The sequence below is a fragment of the Chlamydotis macqueenii genome, chromosome 2 (assembly GCF_036417535.1).
Source record: "Chlamydotis macqueenii isolate bChlMac1 chromosome 2, bChlMac1.mat, whole genome shotgun sequence".
Classification (NCBI taxonomy): Eukaryota; Metazoa; Chordata; class Aves; order Otidiformes; family Otididae; genus Chlamydotis; species Chlamydotis macqueenii.
In genome coordinates this window covers 73,326,348-73,347,905 of record NC_141557.1, presented here as the reverse complement: position 1 = coordinate 73,347,905, position 21,558 = coordinate 73,326,348, and the positions used below count along the sequence as shown (strand labels likewise).

At 43.3% G+C, this 21,558-nt stretch overlaps 1 protein-coding gene across 2 annotated transcripts in view; it reads right to left on the bottom strand.

The window, feature by feature from the left end:
- SLC22A23 (solute carrier family 22 member 23) overlaps positions 1-21,558 on the bottom strand; it is a 116,725-nt gene that overhangs the window by 13,623 nt on the left and 81,544 nt on the right. The window contains exons 5-8 of one of the 2 annotated variants that reach the window (XM_086740273.1): positions 17,685-17,812; positions 10,935-11,024; positions 5,306-5,408; positions 2,091-2,323 (exon numbers count right to left, since the gene is read on the bottom strand). In XM_086740273.1, the coding sequence (XP_086596399.1) occupies positions 2,091-2,323; positions 5,306-5,408; positions 10,935-11,024; positions 17,685-17,812 (554 nt within the window). The remainder of the gene's footprint in view (positions 1-2,090; positions 2,324-5,305; positions 5,409-10,934; positions 11,025-17,684; positions 17,813-21,558) is intronic. The other variant, XM_086740274.1, reaches the window with a different exon arrangement.

The following is a 21,558-nucleotide window of genomic DNA, read 5'->3' as shown; positions in this document are numbered from 1 at the left end:
CAAAGACGCGCAGGGCAGTACTGGGCAGCGGCGTGAGCTGGGCACAGCTCTGCTGGTGATCTCCCATCAGGCTCCTGTGACATCCCAGGTGGCAGCCCAGGGTCCAGAGAAAGGGCTGAACACACTGAACCTCGAGATCCGCTGTGGGTTTGCTGTTGATGGAGAATACCCCTCTGCTTCTCTCAACCTCCTTCTCAAATTCTGATTTCATCTGCTAATTACACCAAAGTTATGCTAAACTAAAACATGTAGGAGGCTGTAACAGATTTCATCATCAGCAGGGTTGCTGCTGCTCTCCAAACATTGTCTAGCTCTTCTGAGGAAGAAGCAGGGCACAATCTAGAGTGAGAGGAGATGAGCTGCTTGGAAGTTCAAGGCTGCCTTTCCCTCCTCTTCTCACAAAGCAAGGGAAGAGGGCAGAGCAGGGAAAACTGATGGGCACATAGCATTGAGAGAAATTTAGGTGCCAACACAGCAGCAACCACCTAGAGCCCAAGGCTGCTTTTAATTTTAGTAACTTCGCTCACAAAACCACCTAAACTCATTGTAGAAAAGGTTGTAATGATTCCTACAGGGTGTTCCTCCCTACCTCCCTCATCCCTTTTTTGTTGTTGAAAAACTGCAACCAGATTTTCATGGCTCTGGAACAGACTTTCATGGTTCTGGCATATTTTCTTTCCACTAAGCAATTGCATGTTTATTACTTCAACAGCCTCAACAAACATCTAGTGTCCTTTAACAAAAATTAGATTAATCTAGTAGAGAGACCCTGATGGACACCATCACAAGAACGTGGAGGTTTGGGAGATTGCACACACACAGCGTGCACCTCCATGTGAACGGTCACATCCGTCAACGGGCTGGGGATGAGATGGGGCCAGGGAGCTTCTCCCACTCTCAGCTGGGACTGCAGAACATGGTAAATGTGCGCTCAAGGGGAACGTAGACGTCTGCACACACGATTTTGGAGTTTCCTCCACGCCATGAAAGAGGTTCCCTGTTTCCCTCCACATTCCCACAAATAGCTTGTTCACTAAAGGTTAAATTAGTAAACGCTTTCAGGAAACACGGTCTGTAAATATGGACAACTCGTGCTGCCTCAGGGCTGCCTTCAGCATGCGAGACTGTGAAATCTTTCCATCCTCAATGCAAAAAACTCTTTTTCATTAAAGCCCTTAGTTATTTCTAAACTTAGAAATGGCAACCAGCAGCAACCAGTGTTCTGGTGTTCGTCTCATACCCAGTTTGTCCAAAACACATCTCAATCCTCCTCCCCCTTCCTTGGGGTGAGGTTTCATGGGACAGGGGTCTAATGACTGCCAACTGTGAGAGCGGCAAAGCACATCCCACCTTCCCTCTGCTTCTCTGATGCATCACGTTTAACTTCCTCAGCCAACAGAAAATTAAGACAAGGAAATAAAATTTAAAAAAGGAAAGGGAATATGTCTGTAGCAGTTCTAATAGCTGAAGCAGCTCAAAAGGTCAAGGGAAAGGTTACTGCCTGCAAAGGAAGAAGTGGGATACTCTTGCTTTTGGCAGGAACAATCCATTTGAAAAGCTGTGTCACCTCATGACATCATGTGTATATGCTTGCATGTACTATACATACCATGCTAAAAGTAGGGTCTCTCAGCTGCGTATTTCCATGCTACCTGTATATTACTCACACGCAGCAAGATGCTCAGAGCAGGCAGAGGACATACACCTATTTCTATAACTTCTGCTTGTTTAGAGGCTATTCAAGAGGGAAAGTTTTCCCTTCTCAACCCCTACTCAGCTCTTTCCTCAGAGGGTTTCTAACTGAAATAAAATTAAAAGCAGTTTTTTGTTTGTTTAAGTAACAGCCCTAGAAGTAGCCCCAATGCTCAACAAGCTTCACCACAGGGACTCATCCAGAACACAATGCCTTTTGTTAACGAACCTAAAACAACAAGTGTTTGGGGAATCCTTCAAATGAATTCAGCTTTTTAACCTACACAGGTGTACGGCACGTCAAATCTGAGACAGGCAAAGGAAATGCTAATATTTCCCGGTCCCTTATTTGCATGTCAAACTCGCGTGGTCCTGAAAAGCTCTCGTCTCCAACTTACAGTTGAGAAGGCCCAGCTGCAAAAGTGATGCCAGAGCTGTAAGGATCATGAAAAGCAGGAGTCCTCCTCTTCTCCCCAGAAACCCGACCACTGGGCACATGGCCAGGCAGGATGCCAGCGCAATCCCAGCCATGGTGTAGTAGTCTGCGTAGAAATTGTGGGTAATCGCCATCTTCGCTTCATGCCCCATCATGCTTTTTGCAAAACAATGGTGTATGCCGTAACCAGTCAGCCTAGGGGAAGCAGGAGAGAGCAACAGGAGATCACTGCTGGGAAGGCAGCCACACACTGCAACGTAATTCAGTGTAGGAACTTGTTAATGCAGGAAGAATGTCTTCTGCTGCAGGAATACACCATCTGGTGCAAAAAGACTCAACTTGGACTTCTAGGTTCTACTGTAAAAACAAACAATGATCAAAAGAATCAAAAGAAAAAACCCTATTCAGCCAGACAGTTGCAATCTACTGGCTTCATTTGTTGCTCAATATTGGGGTATAGGCAACTTTATAAGGACTCCTAGTGCGACTGGTTTTCCCAACGTATTTCAGAATTCTCTCTCTCAAAGGACGTCTCTCTGTTCCCAGGGCATCTGCTGACGGCCCTAGAGCCAGCGCTGCTGCGAAGAAGCATCCTGTATGCTTGGACAGCAAAACACTGTGCAATACAGATGTGTCTTACAGGAAGACCCCTCTGCCTGTCCCATTTGGTCGTACTAAAGATTGCATCTCACTTCCCAAGTTAGCCTGTTAAAACTGAAAACCCCTTAGAAATGAGTACTTGAAGTTGCATGTGCTGCAATGATTATTACAATTACGAAATAATAAGCCCTAATTCAATCTACACATTTACACCACCTTTCACAGCAATGTGTCTCCCCTTCTTTTAAAAGTTTCTTTGTGATGCCAGTGATCAACATCTTGCCACTCCATTTCATTCTTCTTTCTCCTGTCTCCCTCTACCCCCAAAGAAAGGAGAATAGGAGAAGAGGAGAAAAAAAAAGAAGGGGGTTGGAGGTACAGAAATCAAATGAGAAGCCTCAACATCACCCCGATGTGGTGCAAAGCTGCAGCAGAGCTGCTACAGGAGGTCACTGCTCCCAACTGCCCCCATCACAGCACAAACCCCCCCACGAGCAAGGGCCTCCTGCCTCTGGCAGTGAGACCAGACAAACCTCTTGTCACAAATTAACTGTGCCTGACAGAGCGGCAGGCACAGATCCAGATCTCCAAAAAATGAATGGCAGTTACATTACACTGATATACCTCTGTCCTCCTGAACGTCAAGAATTTGAAGCTCTGTCAGGGTAAACTGGATATTAATATAAGCACAGAAACTGTTTGGGGAATGCGCAATTGCTGAGTGCGTGACAGCCCAGGGCCTGGGGAATTTCTCTTGTGCTCTTGTGAATCAATGCCATAGTTCAAAAATGCACCCTCAATACCAGACAACCCCCCCCCAAAAAAAGCCTAGCACAAGTACTTGCTGCTACACAAGAACGTAATTTGCTTTGGATATCTAGATTATAACTGACTCCCTCCCATAAGTTAAATATTAATCAGCAAAATGATATTTAATAAGAGGGCAGAGTTAACCAGTGTGTATCCTCTCTCTCTTCTGTGCATGCAAAAACGCTTGCTGAAGTTATTATTCAGGCCATGACCTATAAACTAAATTAATGTATCATTTGCACTTTGCTTTCCAGCCTGCTTTCCCAGGAATTACTCTATTATCTTAACTTGCTGAGCAGTTCAGAACAGTTGCTTTAAAATGAAATATATTTATCTCTCCTTGAAGTCTCACAATCCCCTGCAACAGGCTCCTTCCCCGTGTTCCACGCTACAAAAATTTAACAAAGCCCCATCTAACAGAAGTAATAAAATTAAAATAGAATAGTTTTTTTTTTTCCACCCCCTAAAAACAAACATGAAAGCTATTTCTTCAAACACACATCTGCTTCACACTCTACTTGGACAGCAAACAGCCTCCGTGTGCCATTGCCAGAAGTTACTATTTGGGCTGCCTAGTTCTGGTTTAGGGAATTTCCAAGTGTGCATAATCAAAAAGGGTGAGGGAGAAGGGGAGGATTCCCCACAAAAAAGTTTTTCACAAATACAGTTAACGCCAGCTATTACATCTACCGGCTCAGCCTAAGAGGAAAACGTGGTTTCAGAACAGAGGTAGTCACCCATCGGTGACACAAAATCATAAAACCAGAGTTGGATCTGCAACCGATAATGCTGGAGACAGTCCCCTGAAGTTTGTGTGCTTCTGGGTGACTGTCTGCCCAGCACAGGGGCTGTCCTCTCTGGGTTATGACTAATCCATGTGCCTGTTAACAGCAGTGAAGGCTGCAGAGTAGGGACCTGAAGTGATGAAGAAAAAGCACAAGAGAGCTATGTACTACTAAACAGAGCAGAGGATGGGGGATTTCCTGTCCTCTTGTCACCTCTCATTTGGGGGGAAAAAAAAAAAATCACAAAATGAATTAAAATGAACATTTTATAAGACTGAAAAATTAGAAAATCCACTCTTGACACCCTCCCAGAAGTTGGGTTTGGTTGGAGGATAAATTTCCAGCCCATCTATTTCCTCTTCACAAGGTGCTCAGCTTTGGACAGAAAGTCTCAGAGCCTGTAACCTGCAAAACCCTCAGGCAGACGCCTGGTTTTGCCCATGTAAGCACGTCCAAACTGAAGTCTTAGGATGCGGGCATCACTTTGCTCTATGCAACACAGCACATTCTCCCTGTGTGCCCTGTACATGATTTAGGAGAGCTGAAGAACTCTGTAATCTGCTTTGGAAGACCTATCAAGGACAGCTGTTATAGAAGGGAGCAGACTTGTATTTACTAGTAAGCAACATCTTCCTCTGCAACACAGCCATATCAGATGTAAACAACTTGAACTTGCGCTTCTGTGGCATTAATGGTTTCAGAAATCCCACCCAGGGCGCAGCAGCAGATGTATGCATGTGTGAGCATGTACCAGCATGACACCTGAGAAGACAGGTGGTGCTGGTCCCTGAAACAGCCTCCACATTTACCATTAAAAAAAAAAAAAAAATTTCCCTGCACCATCTGGTGTTTTTCCTGCATAATTTATCAGAGACACTAGTGAAGGGTCCCACACTAGGAAATGGAGGAGCTCATCATTTCCTATTACTGCTTCCAGGTCACCAACCACACAACTATTCAAACAGAAGGAGATCGGACTTACGAGTTCACACACAATACTACGATGTTTTTCCACAGGTTCCTGGTTCCCACCACTTTAACAATGCAGACTTTCTTCGGTCTCCTGGCAATCTCCTTCTCCAGCTCTGAAAAAAAACCAAATCAAAATTATTCTTTCACTGGGGAGAACGAGGCAGAGAAGCTTCGCTTGTGAACTACAGATATTTTGAGGGATGTTCTGGACAGCAGGACACTATTGATTTCACCACCAGCAGCTAAAAAAAGACTAAACAACCTGCCTGAAGTCCACCTTAGGTTTTCCTCCTTTTTCTCCAGGCTTCCCTTAACCTTTTGGGGCTGAAGAACTGCTCAAGAATTTCTTCACACGCCAAACCTTCTCCCAGTTTGAAACGTGTATGTAGAATGGGGGCAGTATGTAGCCTGATCCCAGCAAGCGTAAGATAAAATTTCCTGAAGAACTTCAGGATTCTGCTGATTTTTAAATCCCTGCAGGCAGGACTGTGCTCACGTAGGATAGCTCTCAAAGAGGGTCCCTTTGCTCTGGTACAAGACCTGCTGCATTTCTGCAATGCACACCTGAAAAGCCATGGAAAGGACTGAAGCTCAAACCCATTTTGCGTGGGAATCTATTGAAGTTTCAGAAAGAAGTGGCTAGGACATTATGTCAGCTCATCCTTTCCCCCTACCACCTTTCAAATAGTCAAAATTGTTCTGATGGATGCCCTAAACAGAAGACGTTTCCTTAAAGAAAGAAAAATCCTTGGGCATCATCAGCTGTGGTGTCTGTGTTTCAAAACTAAAGCCTCACCATGTCCTTTAAAGTGCTGGGCAGCTGCTCACTTTTCTTTGCGATGCTATAGGAACACACAAGCATCAAATGCTGCACCTGATATTCTTGTTTGCACGGGACAAAAATGAAAGGCACTGCTTATTTCCCAAGTATCATTAGGTGAGAGCTTGATCACCTACCTAAGCACACCAACAAAACCAAGCTACTGGATCAGTGAGACAGCTGCAAGGGCATAAAGTCCCATAAAAACCAAAGCTGTAGTGATAAAGCAGCATCGCAAAAACTATGTTCTGAACTGTGCACGCGTTCCCTTTGTGCATACTCAATTAGCCCGGGTGTCCTCAGCTGTCCGCGCTGGCCTGCCCTGACCTCTGCCTTCCTCCACTGAAAAACAATCTCTTTAAGAGATGCAAGACAGGGGAAAATAAAAGCAAAGAGATAAATCACCCGAATTTACAAACAAGACAAAAGACAGGTTTGTCTGCTGTTATTTTAAAAAATTGTATTAAAAAAAATAAATCAAACACTATTTATATGCAAGTAGTTGAGCTATTCACTACTCTCAGGTTGGTCCTGGTCTTTTATCTAGAACAACTACAGGGAAAGCTTCTGAGAAAAGCAGCACAGGGTATTTTACACTAATGATTGTACTTAAGCAGAATATTGCCGTGCTACTTTCCTTTCTACCTGATAATATCCATTTCTCCCCAGAATCTACGCAGCACGAAGCTCACAAAAGCATAAAAGCACAGGTGGAGCAAAAGAGGAAATTGGTTGAATTAATATTTCTACTACAGGAGCACTCAGCAGGCTCAGCAATGGATCAAGGCGATATTAAAAAAAATAAGCAATAAAAAAAGATGGTACCTAATCTCAGAGAATGAGGTCAAAATGATTTTTGTAGCAAGATTCTGGAAAGGAGTAGGTGGGACTAAAATAATTCAAAAGAACCGAAGCAGTTAGATAAAAAACAGTTATAAAGCCTATAATTGAGCTCAAGCCAAACCTTCTACAGCGAAAATGTCAAAGCAAGCACTAGAAGCTGCACAAGGTTTTGAAAAGCTGTTGATGATGTTTACTATTTCAGCTGAAGGGCAACAATGAAAATCACCACCCCGACAACACCCATTGCACAGATTTCATGTGCACAAAAGGGTTCCCTCTCAAACTGTCTAAGAATGACCAGAACGAGTCTGTCAAAGTAAACCTTTTCCTCCATCAGCAGAAGACGGTCCCTGATGCTATATTCTTTGAATGTCCTTAATTTGGGGTTTTTTTTTTTTGTTTCTCAAAGTCATTTTTACTTTTTTCTTTCTGAAGAGAAAGTAGATTTTATTGTCAATATGTGCTTTATTGATCCACAATTTAATAAAATTAAGAGAAGCAACATTTAACTTGGTTACACTTGTCTTCAGAGCCAAACATTGTTTTGCCCCTGACTCCTACTTTGTTCATACGTTAGGGGCTGCTACAATCCATACGTTCCTTATTTATTGTCACACATCCTTCCCACGTGCACTCAGGCTCCCTTTTAACTTTTCTTACAAATCAGTCCTTCCGAACTACTTCCCAGTAGTGCTTTTCACTCAGCTGCTGTTCTACCCTCAAGTAACGGAGAGCCCGTGGTTATGTGAACGGCCAAAAACATCCTCTGCTTCAGCTGAAACGAGGATCCCACACAAGGAGGATTTCACCCCTTCTCTACCCTGCCTCGTGCAGCACTGTCCCTTCAGTGGACCCTTGCTTCTACTCTGATGGGGGTCATACTCCATGAATGCACCGCATCATTATACAAAAATGTCCGAAAAGATTCCAGATGTAGCTACATTACAAGGATTAAAGAAAAAAAAAGAAAAAAAAAAAAAAAAGGAAAAAAAAAAGGAAAAAAGAATCTGGCCTCAAACCTTACACCAAAGAATGCAAATAGTACCTGATTTTTTATAGAAAGCCTTCTTGATCTACCAGCTATTTACTCCTCCATCCCTCTATGATGTGTTGAAACTCCAAATCTAAGTCACTTGATTCAGATGACTAACTGTTCCCAAGTCTCCAACATCATCTTTCTGACTACTTTCTCCATCCTTTATTTCTATATATACCAGTCAAATGTTCTCCAAAAAAACCCCAACGACCCAAAATCAATAATTGACAATAATCAAAATATCATTCAGATAGCAACAAGTAAGTTCTATCACTTGCAAAAAAAAAAAGTCATCAGCTACAGGACTGGCTCTCATTTAAGTGGCCCGCTATTTTTGGAGGTAGTCTGCTTTGCACGAAAGGACCTGCTCTGACTGACTGTGATGGACATAGGGAGAGTGGCAGCTCTTGGGCTGTCTGGACTTCATAGGTCAACATTAAGATCTCAAAAGAGAAGTCAAGCCAACACCTACTAACATCGCATGGAAGCAAAATATTGCTCGCTCACTTACTGGAATAACACCAGGAAAACTCCCCCTACTCTCAGTCTATTCTTCGATTTTGCACTGAAGTCACCAGTTCAGAAGGAATTTGCATTAAGTGTTTCAGTTCTGACTGATTTACCAGAAGGACGAGTGTGGAAAATAAAAAAATATTTTTATCCATTTACTCGGAGGCCCATTATGAGTTTTCCCATACTCCGGAGCCCACACACACTCTAGGCTTCCTATTCAGGGACTCAGTAGGAAAACTGTCAACAAGCTAACTCTTTATATCTCAGTGGGAATTAAAACTATTCATTGGGAGAATTTAAAAGTCTCATGGGGAGGGGAACCCTACCGGCTTCCAGCTCCCAACGCTGCTGAATTCTCGTGGGATCCTCTGCGTTTCGGGAGCATGACTTTCAAAATCAGAAAGGATCTTTAAAGCTTTCAAACGAAGCCACCATCTCTGCATCACTTGGCAAAGACAAAATAGACCAAGCTCAAATCAAGCTGCCAAAAAAGGATGTCCAAAATGACAAGTGTCCTGTTGTGATGGACTTCTGATGGATTTTTCTGGCTGCTAAGCGATACTGTCAGTAGCTCTTTGAACATGAAAAGAGCTAGGGAAGCCCAGCACAGAGGCTCAATCAATCCCTGGAGCACGACAGCTCTGCACCAGGAGGTAGATCGGTGCGAAAAGCAGAGCTGAAACAACGTACTCACAGCCACACGAAGTTACTGGGTAGACAGGGTTATGCATACCTTCCAGGATTTCTGACTCCATGAACTCCCTTTGTGCTCTTTTATTTATTTATTTAAAAAAAAAAAAATCAAGGAGGACTAGCAGCCTAATACATTGTATTTTTGAATAGCCTAATATTGAAGGAATATTGAAGGCTATCAAAGTCACATACAGAAATGATAAGGTGGGTAAGGAGCTGATTGATGGGCAGACAGCAATAAGGGGTAGAAAAATGGAAATCACAAGCGATGGCAGGAGGTTAGTGGCAAAGTGACTAGTCTTATTCTCAAAAAAAAAAACCCCAATCTTATTTACTAACCTCACTAGGGAGCTTGGCACAACTCTTACGAATGTGCCAATGAAGTCTGCTGGTGACAAAGTGAGGCATTGCCAGCAGTACAGCACAGAATTAGGAAATCAGAGGGAACTGGGTGAGCCTCAGACCATGTGTGGCAAAAGCAAGTAAAAAAGGAAAATACAAAGTAAGACACTCAGGGATTAATGGGAAACACTTCTACTGGAAGACAACACTGTGTTGGGCTTACTTGGTTATTTACTACTTAATCACAGGTGACTATAAGGCACCAGTCTGTTGTGTCCATGAGGCACTTGTAATTCAGACAATGAAATACTGGTGCTTTTTTACAATTCTGGTCATCAGCATTTGAGAAACTGAAGTCTTGGCAAGCCTATCGATAAACGGAGAGGAGATAGAGGAGAACTTCAGCTCAGCAAAGGAACACATGCTCACATGGCATGGGAAAAGAGAAAAAGAGATTTAAGACAATGATAGTCACAGATGGGAGCAAATGGGAAGGGAGAAGAGACAAAGAACCTGGCTATAGTGTATTTGAACAGAATGCTAAAAATGTACCCCAGTAGAACAGCAATTTGGATTCTGGAACGGTCTTCCAACAAAAGAACGGGACATAAATACTAACAGCATTTAAAATTAAGCTCATTTAATGAAAGCAACTGTATGACTCGATGACTATAATAGCAAAGGACTGGTTGCAATAATTTGTTTCAATCCTGTATTTCTAATTACATTCAAAAAAAGATATGAAAAGCCAGACATGAGGTTGCCATCGCAATCTTCAATTGCTCATACGCATTATGATAAAGCACTTAATTAGATAATCACACATTAGTTTTTCCCCCGGAATGCTCACCGCAGTCAGCAAATGGGCAGCTACTAATGGTGTCTCTACCTTTCCCATCCAAGGTGTGCCCCTCAGCCTTATTATCCAAACCTCCCAGTGAATACAAAAATCATACGTTTCCTCAGAGCCATTCCTACAGTGCTGTCAGAATATTCATGTACTTCATAAATAGCAATGAAATAATCTCTACCACCTTCTTGTAAGAGTAAGGACAAAGATTATGCCCGTTTTGCAGGCAGGGAGATAAAATACAGAGGAATTGTGTCCAGAATGAGAAAAATCATGCAGCAGTATCCCCTGTAGGTGCTGATATTAATGCTCCAACTTTCTGCAAATCAAGTCTCAGAATTACATGCTAGAGACAGACACTGAAGAAATTGTCATTAGTGACAGCACTGGAAGAGCCTGATTCCAGGGAAATTTCTATCATCATACAAGGACATCCCTGGCAGACACAGGGAATGAGTATACCTCTCCAGGAGGCATTCAGCTTCATTTTCCCAAGACTGTCCTCTTTCCTTCTACAACCCTCTGCCTTATTCACTACACACCTTCCAAATTCTGCAACAAATGAGGAACAGACAACAGCTTCATTCCCACAGCATCGTCCATCCTATGCACTGATTCGTCCATCCTATGCCCTGTGGAAAAAATAGGTCGTAATCATGTTATTAAAGGCTGTATCATCATGCCTTCATGCCAGGAGGTCAAGCAAGGGTTGCCCAGGCAACCTGACTTCTTGCATTTCCCAGAGTGTGACTTGTCAACATTTACATTCCTCTAACATTAACACCATTAAAAAGAAAAAAAAAAAAACAAAATCCAAGCAAGAAACACAAAGAACACCTCAAACGTCATTGTGTGGAGCTGCATCTCGGCCATCAGGACATTTCTGATACCTACATGTGGATTGCTGCTATCTACTGCCAGAGCCATGGAGGACACCTCAGCAAGCAGAGCAGGTGAGCTGGGCAGTATGGAGGCGTGAAGCACATATTTTAGGGGTGGATTTCACGAGAGAAGAGTGCTAAGACTGAATCCTTGGGCTTGACACTTGGTTTTAGAGGGAAGAGAAAGCAAATGATCACAGCTCCATTGGTCTTCATGCTCTAGCTCTCCTCTCCTCCCTCTCTACAGCCATTAATTCCCCTCATCCCTTGTCATTTCTGCCCCTCTAAATCTCCTCCAACTATCTTTATTTTTTGCTCCCACAACTCTTTTCACTCTATTTCCTCTCTTCTCTGTCCACCTCTCCCTCTTACTGCTCTCCACCCCCACTTAGTTCCTGAGATCTTCTCTCCTAACCCCTCGCATTTGCATCCGGACTCACCCACCCTCTCCCCTCTCAGTGCACATGGGCCAGAGGAACGCCGGCAGCACCAGGGCTCGCTGCCAGCCCTCCACACGCGGTTCCTGCCCCGTAAAGCCAGCTCCTCTGGGAGGAAAGGTAGCACTGCTGACAAAGAGCCAGTGTGCCAGCCGGGCACAAAGCAGCTGTGACAGGCTGGAGCGCAGCCAGCGAGAGTCTTCGGAAGACTCAACTGGTGAGAAAGAGTCATTCAAGCTTTAATAGAGGCTGACATCCCCCCCGCCTTTTTTTTTTTTTTTAGTTTTCTGGCATATTTGGCTTTTCCCAGTGGCATCAAAAGTAGACGGCATCCTGGCATCCTCAGCAGCATGCTCCCTTTTTCCTCTGTCCCTTCCAAACCTTGCAGCTGTCAGAGGTCACTAGTGCCTTTGCCAGGGATACCCAGCCAGGGCATGCATGGGCTCTCCTCTTCCATTCCTGTAGACCTAGCCCACAGAAGAGGGCTTACACTCATTAGTTTTATTCTTGTTACCTGCTGTTTATCATTTACTGCATGTCCTGAGAGAGCTGCACAAACTTCATCAGTTCCTGCTCCTGGACAACAGGCAACGACCAGGAGAAATCCAGCCCCTCCTGAAAGCTGATTTAACATACAGGAGGGCAACAGAAACCACTGTCTGCTTTAGTGTGAGATGGAAATCTCTGTGGCTGACAGACAGTCCTTTGTAAGACTTAAAGGCTGCCTTCAAGTAGCACCTTGAACTGTTTTAAATTTCCCATATTAACTTGACTGTCCCTTGGGAGTTGTGTGGTATATTTAAGTTTGGCACAATTAAACAACCAAGAAACAGGATCTAGTAAAGGAACACATTGGCAGGTTTGTACATAGTAGCATCACATGGAGTTATCTGTATTACAGGGCCAGGGAACTTGTTTTCTTTCTCTATCTAATACACTTGGCTCTTCATCCACCACAAGCTTTAAAACAGTAGCGTAGTTGCAGGTGTGATTGTCTAAGGATATGAGTAAAGCTTTGTAGGGAGAGTTAATCTCTTCTATTAGGGAAAGAGACTGACTTTCAGACATAAGGCTTTTTCACTCTTCCCTCTGCTATTTACCCAATGGAAGGAAAAAAAAAAAAAAAAGCTAATACATAGATCCAAACCTCAGGTTTAGAAAAAAATATACAGAGCAAAACAAAACAGGAAACTAGCGTATGTATAAAAGAAAAGTCACAGCAGTGTGCTGCTCAGTAGCAAGAAAGGTGAATGATTTTATTTATTTTTCTTAAAAGGAAAGCCCCTGAAAACCGTAACTTTCCTAACTGCAATCCACACACATACACACACAGTACCTGCCACTACTGTACTTCTTCCTCTCCACGTGTCCTGTACTGTGCAGGATGCACAGTCTGTGCGTCTGTCTTGGTCTTTGCTGGCCACTTTTGTAATTACATCAATATTATTTCTCTAAGCGTAGAAAGGAACCTTGGAATGGACCAGCTCTAACCTATCTGTCCACAGGAGAACTCCAGTTTTTATCTACAGATGAGCAAAAAAGGGCTTTTGTTATTCAGCCTGGTCAAGCAGTTATTTTTCCATTCAGGAACATCTGAAATGTTTCCCACCACAGGGGATGAGAAGGAGAACTGCACAAAAGTGGGTTTCCATGGAAGCATCATGTCTGGCACTCAAATAACAGCTGATACGGCTTCTCAAGTGGTGCATTTCCCAGTACATCCAAACATGCTGGCGGGCCTAGGTGCTGGTGCAGCAGACATCAGCTTGCAGCAGTCGATCCGTTCCAGCCAACAAACAGACCCTTTGTCCCCATCACATGAATGAAGAACATGCATCCTACCAAAATAATGAAAGCCACCTAATGTACAACACACCTTTAAAAGGTGTAAGAACAGTTGGCGCTTCGAATTTCCTGGTGGAACACTGGAACAGGTTGCCCAGAGAGGTGGTGGATGCCCCATCCCTGGAAGCATTCAAGGCCAGGTTGGACTGAGCCCTGAGCAACCTGATCTAGTTGGAGATGTCCCTGCTCCTTGCAGGGGGGTTGGACTAGATGACCTTTGAAGGTCCCTTCCAACCCAAACCATTCTATTTCCAGTTCTCCTAAAAATATTATTTTCTCCTGTTCTTTAAACAGATTTTCATGCTTCCTTAGCACTTATTTCACTCAGGTCAGAATGACTGTCCTGCAGCTGCACTGAAATGTATGTTTGTTTCCTGTCCCGCAGGAGAACAGGGAAGAGATGGGGAAGTCTTTAGAGCAACTGGCAGTGAAAAACCTTTGCTGAGTTAATATTATCAAAATACTTCATTTGCTCATGATTGAAGTTGACTTTCTTGGATAATGTTTTGAAAGATTTCTCAACAAAACTCACCAAGCCTGTTCTACAAATGACATTTCAATATGTAGTTGTATAAAAATCATTCCCTTAATGCAACAATGAATTTAAACTTTTATTTCTAAAAGAGGCCAAAAGCGTTAAGCCAACTGGTGAAATTTTGAGACTTGAAACATTAGGGATTATTTAATCAGGTCTAGTTAGCACACGTAGATTCCTTAAGCATTAAAGAAAATATGACCACATAAAACCAAGAATCTCTTTATGAAGGCCATTATTCCTGCCAAAAATCAAGAGGTGCACCAATCACTCAAAAATGAAGCCACTTAAAGCTGTCAAGGGGGCAGCTCTCCTTTGGTTTTGCAGCCAACAACAGATGCTACCTTACACCCCTGGGGCAGGTTACGGAGAAGATAGGGGCAATGTTAATTCACAAAACTCCGGATCCTATCAACATCCCTTGTCTCACTTTGATTTGTTTACCACAGAAGTGCACTCCCATTCTATCTTGCTGGCCAAGCACTGCCCATGCCCATTTTCTCCAGACAGGGGTTGTTACCACAGCTGCTGGACCCTTCAACTGCAGCTGGACCACTGTCCAGACATTTAGTTGCTCTCTTTAGAGACATCTCCCAGAAAGCACCGGAAAACTACTCTCACCCTACGGATTGATTCAAAAAACAGCAGATAAATTTTGCTTCCTTTTTTTTTCCCCACCTAACGTACCTATGGAGAAAATAGGCCTTACGGAAGTTTAGTGGCACTTTCCACTATGGGCAGCGCAGCCGAATGGGCCAGTAAAAGCTTTCAGCGGGCAATGAGAATGGTGTGATTCTTCAGAAGAGAAAATAAGAGAAAATAAGCCTGTTTGTTGCTTGGACAGCAATTCAAAGTCGCATTTTCTTCCATCTCAGAAATACTTCACCCACTTGAATGCTCCTTCTTTTTATTATGGAACTCATATCAGCTGCCAAAATAGGTACGTATGAAACTACTGTAACTCTTGTAATTATCTGTTATATAGGATACACTAATTTGACTGTTATGTATGAGTAAAATTACAGTGGGGTTTCCAGCTGGAAGGGACTGCAAGCGAGCAGTTTATCATTTAAATGTATTGGGAGTAATTCAGTCACAGGAGGCTCTACAACAATGCAGCGAGGAATAATAAACAGCAACACAATGGCCCCTAACTAGAGCAAAACAGTTTCCAGCCCTTTCAGATGGAAAACAAAGAATAAAACACATCACAAATAAAAACCCCTCCACACAGATAGGAAACTCAACAATGGAGTCAAGGGGAAATAGGGGATATCTGCATCAGGCTCAATGGCATCCTTTCTCCCAGCCAAGTACCAGCTTTTTACCCATTCTCTGCTACAGTAGCTAAGGGTATGTGATTGTAACACACAAAAGCAGAAAAATGCTTTCTTCTGCTTACTGATCCACTGGAAGACAGACAGCCTGATCACATTCTTCATTGGGGATTTCTACTTTTCTCTTGTGCTCACTCAAACTCTCAACACTCCTACGTACCCAGAATGAGAGAGAATTCTTCCAGAATTTTTAGCTAAGCTCATTTCATCCTTCTGATACTGCTACTCTCTTACTCTCCCTACAGAAATGCAGCATCCCACCAGAGCTGGGTCAGGAAAGAGAGTTTAAAGAGAAAAAGTGAGAGAGGAAATAATAAAAACCTCAAACAAAATCCTCAAGAAATCCAGCATCAGCAAGGAGGCAAAACTGACCATATTCTGTATCACTTAAAAGTTTGCAAAGGGTAATGTACTGACAACTGCTGTATCCAAATGTATTTGCAGGCAAAGAATCCATAGCATCAAGACGTGTAATAATGTTTTGTTTTCCACATGGAAGGGAGTCCTTCCTTAAACAGGAGTGTACCCCTACCATGAAACTGCTGGAAAAAGTAATCAGTCACGAATAATAGTCATAAAACCATTTTGATACTCAGCATTCCTCCATGGACAATATTATTATACATGGCTTCAATAAATCCCTCTAACACAGTTGCATCTTTATCATATTCCTTAAAGGAAACTCAGGTAATTTATTTTTTCTTTTCCCTAAAACACATTTTATTTCATCTGCAAATTAAAGAAGCTGACTAGCTGAGAAAAGCCAAATTTAGAGTTGGCTGGGAAGCTGCAAGTCCAATTTTGAGACACTTCATTGCCACAGAGATGAGTTTTCTCCAAGATCCATCATTTACTCTGGGGAAGATCTGCAAAAAGGAAGTGAGGGGGATGGAGATCACCAGGTTAAGGGCTGCTCACATACCCCGGGGCTTTTCAGAACTTTACCAGAAAAAATAAGCATTTACATTGCAAAGCCATGTTATGTGCAATGAAGATCCAGGAACTGTAGCCCCAGTCACCCAATTCATATGCAAACCAGCTAATTAACATTTGTACAACTACACCAGAAATCACAGCAGTGACCTGGGTATGAAGACCACATACCCAAGTCGGACTTTTCCAGCCCTCACTGATGAATACTGCTTCATCTGCTAGCCACTGATGTTAACAGTGACATTTTTCTGTTCTGGATGAAGTCTGTTCCAGTGCTGATTGATACCTTTAGCACCCATGGACTGAAGCTACAGTTACCCCAGAGACCTTTGTCACTGAGTATTGGGCCAAGGGCAAGAAGCATCACCCCTCCCCCTGGGCAGAGCTACTGGGTGAGGTCTTCCTGTAGCCCCAGCAGTCCGAGTAAGCAGGGTTTGAAAATGTGTGTGGTGGGGAAAAAAACCCCCAACATTCCACTCTGTTCCAACTAGTGGGTAGTCTGATACAGATTGCAAATGACAGTGTAAAATGGGTTTTTACAGCCACCATCAGGTCTGTGAGAAGGAAGAGGGGAGCCTGAACCAAATCTGACAGGTGGATGGGTGAGGCAAAGATCCTTTCCCTTTGTTGTAATTAGACACACACTGAGTCTCTTCTGCAAAGCGCCCTGCGAAACAGGAGCACGGCTATTTCAGTGACAATCCTGGTGATAGAGTTGTCAGCTCTTTCTAAAAGCATCAGCAAAACAAGGAACTGGTAATTTAGACTCTCAACCAAAAACTGCACCCTACCGTTGCTGCTTGCAGCCCCTTCACCCCCAGAGCAGCATCACTCAGATGATGCAGGAGAGGAAAGCAAAACGGCTCTTGGAGCAAGACTTCAAAGAGAAACTGTAATGTGGTTTAGGTTTGCCACGGGAGTGGTGCTTTAGCATTTGGGGTTTGAGTGCTGCAACTTCTCCAAACCAAGAAAACAAGTGTTGTGTGATGGGTGGGACCCCAGCCAGCAGCTTCCTTAAAACACAGTTTCCAGGGGCACACAGGACTGAAGCCATGGTAAAATTCTTCGAGATGTCTCTAAAGACATATGGCACTGCAAGATGAGACTGTAATTACTAGGACTGTTCAACAGACCGAGTAATTTTAAAAAGAGTGGTGGAGTTTGGAATGTTTTTTCAAGAGATGCAAAATGAACGAATGAATGAAAGAACGAGTGGGATGATTTTACAGGCAGTAAATAGATGATTTAATTCTGGGCAGCAATGCCATGTGCAGCCTTTAGAGAAGAGCGGAGGGATTTCTGGTTGTCTGTCTGTCCTACTCACCGGGCAGCACGCCCTTGATGTCGCTTTCCGTGTTCATCCTGTTCTTGTGTGTGAACTGAAGGATCAGTTCCTTGGATGCCTCAAACTGTTGCGTAGCCATCAGCCACCGAAGGGACTCTGGAAAAATACTTTAGAGATGGAAAACAGGTTAGAGTCCCTTCCAAGTTTCTGTCAGAGGAAGAGCTGATAGCGTTCAGCTGCTCATTTAACCGTTCATGAGCTATGTAATTATTTTCAAAAAGCAGAAGAATCACTTACAAAACAAGTAAGAGGGAAAACAGATTCAGATTGTGCAAATTAATGACATTTTCTTTTACACTGATTCACAAATGATACAGGAACTATCTTATCACATAGAAATAGGACATACTAGAATTTTATAGCATATTAGAGCTGTTCTGCCTGTTAATATAATTTTGAAAGGACGGAGAGGAGGCAGCACTGTCTGCCATAGACATTTGCTGTCAAGATGGGAATGAATGTGATGTGCAGTTAACACATGGCAATTTGGACCAAAGGAGGAAAATAGCTGACAGAAGTGATTTGTATTCTCTTGTAAAGACAGAGAGAGGAAAGAGAAGAATCACTTTTTAGGATTATAATGGAATACATTTTTTTAAATTTTTAAACATGTCAAAAATCTTCTCCCAGATATGCATACTTTAAGCCACTCTTTTATACAGGTCAGTATTGTGAATGCTCCAGACAACATTCAGTTGTTTCTCTAAAAAATTCCACTAGTAAAGCCAATATTATGTCAGTTGAGTTGCCTTCAAAATACACACCTGCACACATATTTACAAAATAAAAAAGTTTATTTTCCATCCAGTTGTTTCCTTCAAGCACTGATATTTATCTGATTCATTAGCTTAACTGATCATTCTTCCTTTTTTTCCAGATGAGTTTATTTTAATACAAAACCAAAAGAAATATGTAGATCTTAAAACAAAAACAAAACCTCCCATACTTCTATAGATATGAAAACTTGTAGATCTGTCTCCAAACACATTTTTCTTTCTTGTTTAGGGCTCATTTTCACTAATCTTACAAACTTTTAACTTCAAATACATAATAAACCTCAAATTTCCTTCACAAAGCACTGATCTTTGCTGTGGATGCTGCCTCAGTTCTTATAGTTCTAAGCAGCGGACAAGGCAATTGCACAGTTACGGTACTATCTTCTAAGGCTGATGCAATTTGGAAGACAGTTTAGTGAAACCTCCATCCTAGATAAAGGAAGTATGTCTTTTTGAAGAAGAAAAAAGGAGAGAAGTCAGGCACACTGCAATCCAAATGATATCAGGCAGTAAAAATATATAATAGCCATGATGACAGTCATTCAGCTTGACAGCCTATTTACTACCACTGGTGCTGCATCGATGCTTTGGCATATCCTCCTGCAGAAAGTCCTGTGCTGCAATAGCAGGTTTTGAAAAATTAAGAATCCTTTGAACGTAAAATCTCACCACACTTAGCTCTGGAGAGGGGACAGCCTCAGCCAGTAGCCTAAAAGCTGCACTTTTGAGTGGTCTGCTTATAGGTCCCAAACAACAAGTCCTGTGGGGAGCATCTGCTCCTAGGGAAGGAAGAGAGCTGCAGGGATGGGCATATTGTGGACCAGTGGTGTCTAAAGCCTTCCAGTTATTTCAGGTTTCTCAAACTGGAAGTGCTGAAGCCTCACGTCTTTCAACTGCTCCATTACCCAGTGCGAGCACTGGGAGGTTCATTTAAGGATCTTTAAAACCTCCTGGGCTGCACTGAACCCAGGTTATCAGGTAGAGCCAGGTGATGTGCTGGCCACCCCATCTCTGCAAGCGCCCAAGCTCACTTGTGGAGCATGGACCCTGCTGCCAAGTGTCATTTGTGCGCACCTACTGTTGCACTTTCTGTTGCCAAACTAACAACCATCACAACCAACTTAATCACCTGTCATTAAATACTGATGAAGCCGAGAAAGCTTTCTGCTGAGGATGGGCAGTTGCCCAGATCACCAGGCTGAGCTGAGTGCAGACACCTGATTGATAGTCTTCTACCTCCTCCATCAGCCAGGAAAGGACCAGCCTTTTGCAGTCAAAGAAAAAAATGGGCAGTGGGTGGGTTGGGGGAAATGTTCATCTCCTGTTACACAGCTGCTGCTTGGGAGGGGAGAAGGGGAAGAGTGGGAGAGACACTGGGAGAAAAGATCCTAAGCCTGAGAAATCCTAAGAGCAGAGAAGAATCCTTGACAGATAGAAAAAGGCCAGGCAGGTACCATACAGAGCCGGAAGGAGAATCATGATCCTGTCCAGATGCAGAGCAAACCCATGGCTGTGCAAAGGGTTAGTGTGTCAATTAGGGGTCCTACACAAGGGCAACAAGTCCAGTTATTACAATTTTCTGTCTTGGTGAGGATAAATCCTATCTAACAGCATCAGAAAAGAACTGGCCACCCCTTGCCAGTTCTTCAGTTTTGGTCAGAGTGAAGCGAGAGCTTATTTCAGATTATTGATACTCGTGCTGAACTTCATGGCACAGTGCTGTCAGGAGCTTCCTGCCTCCAAAGGAGAGGAAAAAATGCCTGTGTGTAACTGGAGCTCCTGTTCCCTCACAGCTCTAACACATACACTTTGAAAGGAGTCTAACTTCTATTAGCTTGTTTTTATATGCTTGTCACCAACCCCTCTGCTCATGTCTGGCTTACATTGGTGCCTCTGTCTTTCCAGAACGACTTGAGAGGTCAGCAAAGGCACCTACTCCACTTGCAGGTGTCCCAGTTCACTAGTCCCGCCCCTCCTAGACAAATCTGCTGTTTCCCCTTTTCCCTTCACCCATGCCCAGCCTCTCGCTCCGCTCAGCCACCCACCTCCTGGGGATGCTATGGCCTGCCACATGCATGTGGCTGGTAGCAGAGCAAGTCTATAGGTGGGAGAGGGCTAAGCCCCAGCACGGAGGGGCAAACAGTGCTCTCACAGCAGGAGATGGAAGAAAAGAGAGAAAGGAGGAGGCAGCGTCTGTTATTGAACTCACTGCTTTGGGTACACAATGGGGAATTAACAAGCAGTGCACTTTTCCAGTTGTTCTTTTATTACAAATCTGTTAGTTTTCTTCCTTCATCTGTAACATATGCTGAGGGTCCACACTCTATTCCCCAACACAATGCAGGGGGAAGAGGGGAGGAAAGGAAAGAGGTAATAAAACCGTAGCACTTTCCAGATAACATGCAACAGATGGAAGAGAAAAGCCTAAGAGAAAAGTGCATACTGTATCAACACTATAATTAAACAGGCATCCTAACCAGAGTCCACTTCTGCAAATGTGAAAACCTCAGGCAATGCAAATCCTGTTACTTCGGCTGTTACCACTATTTATCAAGCTGCCATGTCACACATTATATAAGAGGGAATCTATTTGTGTGGTCTGTCTGTCCTGTCCAGCCAAAAAGCCACAAAGCTCTCTGAGACTAGGAAATAAATGTTAGCATTTCCTGTTGCTCTCAACGTCACCCAGGGACAACCTCTCAGCAGCAACGTACGGGACCCTGCCTTGGCCACCTGGAAAAACGTGCTAGCCTCCAGAAGACCGCTGAGGGATTACTGCTGTCCATGCCATCTAGCACTTTCATCAGGTGTCTTCATACTATCAGACTGTTCTTTTGGATATAAATACCTGTGAACATTATGTTTGATATTGGGTACTCTCCAGTGGTGGATATAATGCTTTCCAGCTGGCGGGCATCCCAACAGGAGGTTTTGGAGTAGATCTCCACGTGTTTGCATTTGCATGTGTATAACATATGGCAGGTTTGGGAGAGCGGTACTGTACATTAACAAGAACACTCTAGCTTATTCATCATCAAGATTAACACTGACAAGATGAAACCATTTAGATGTTGTGC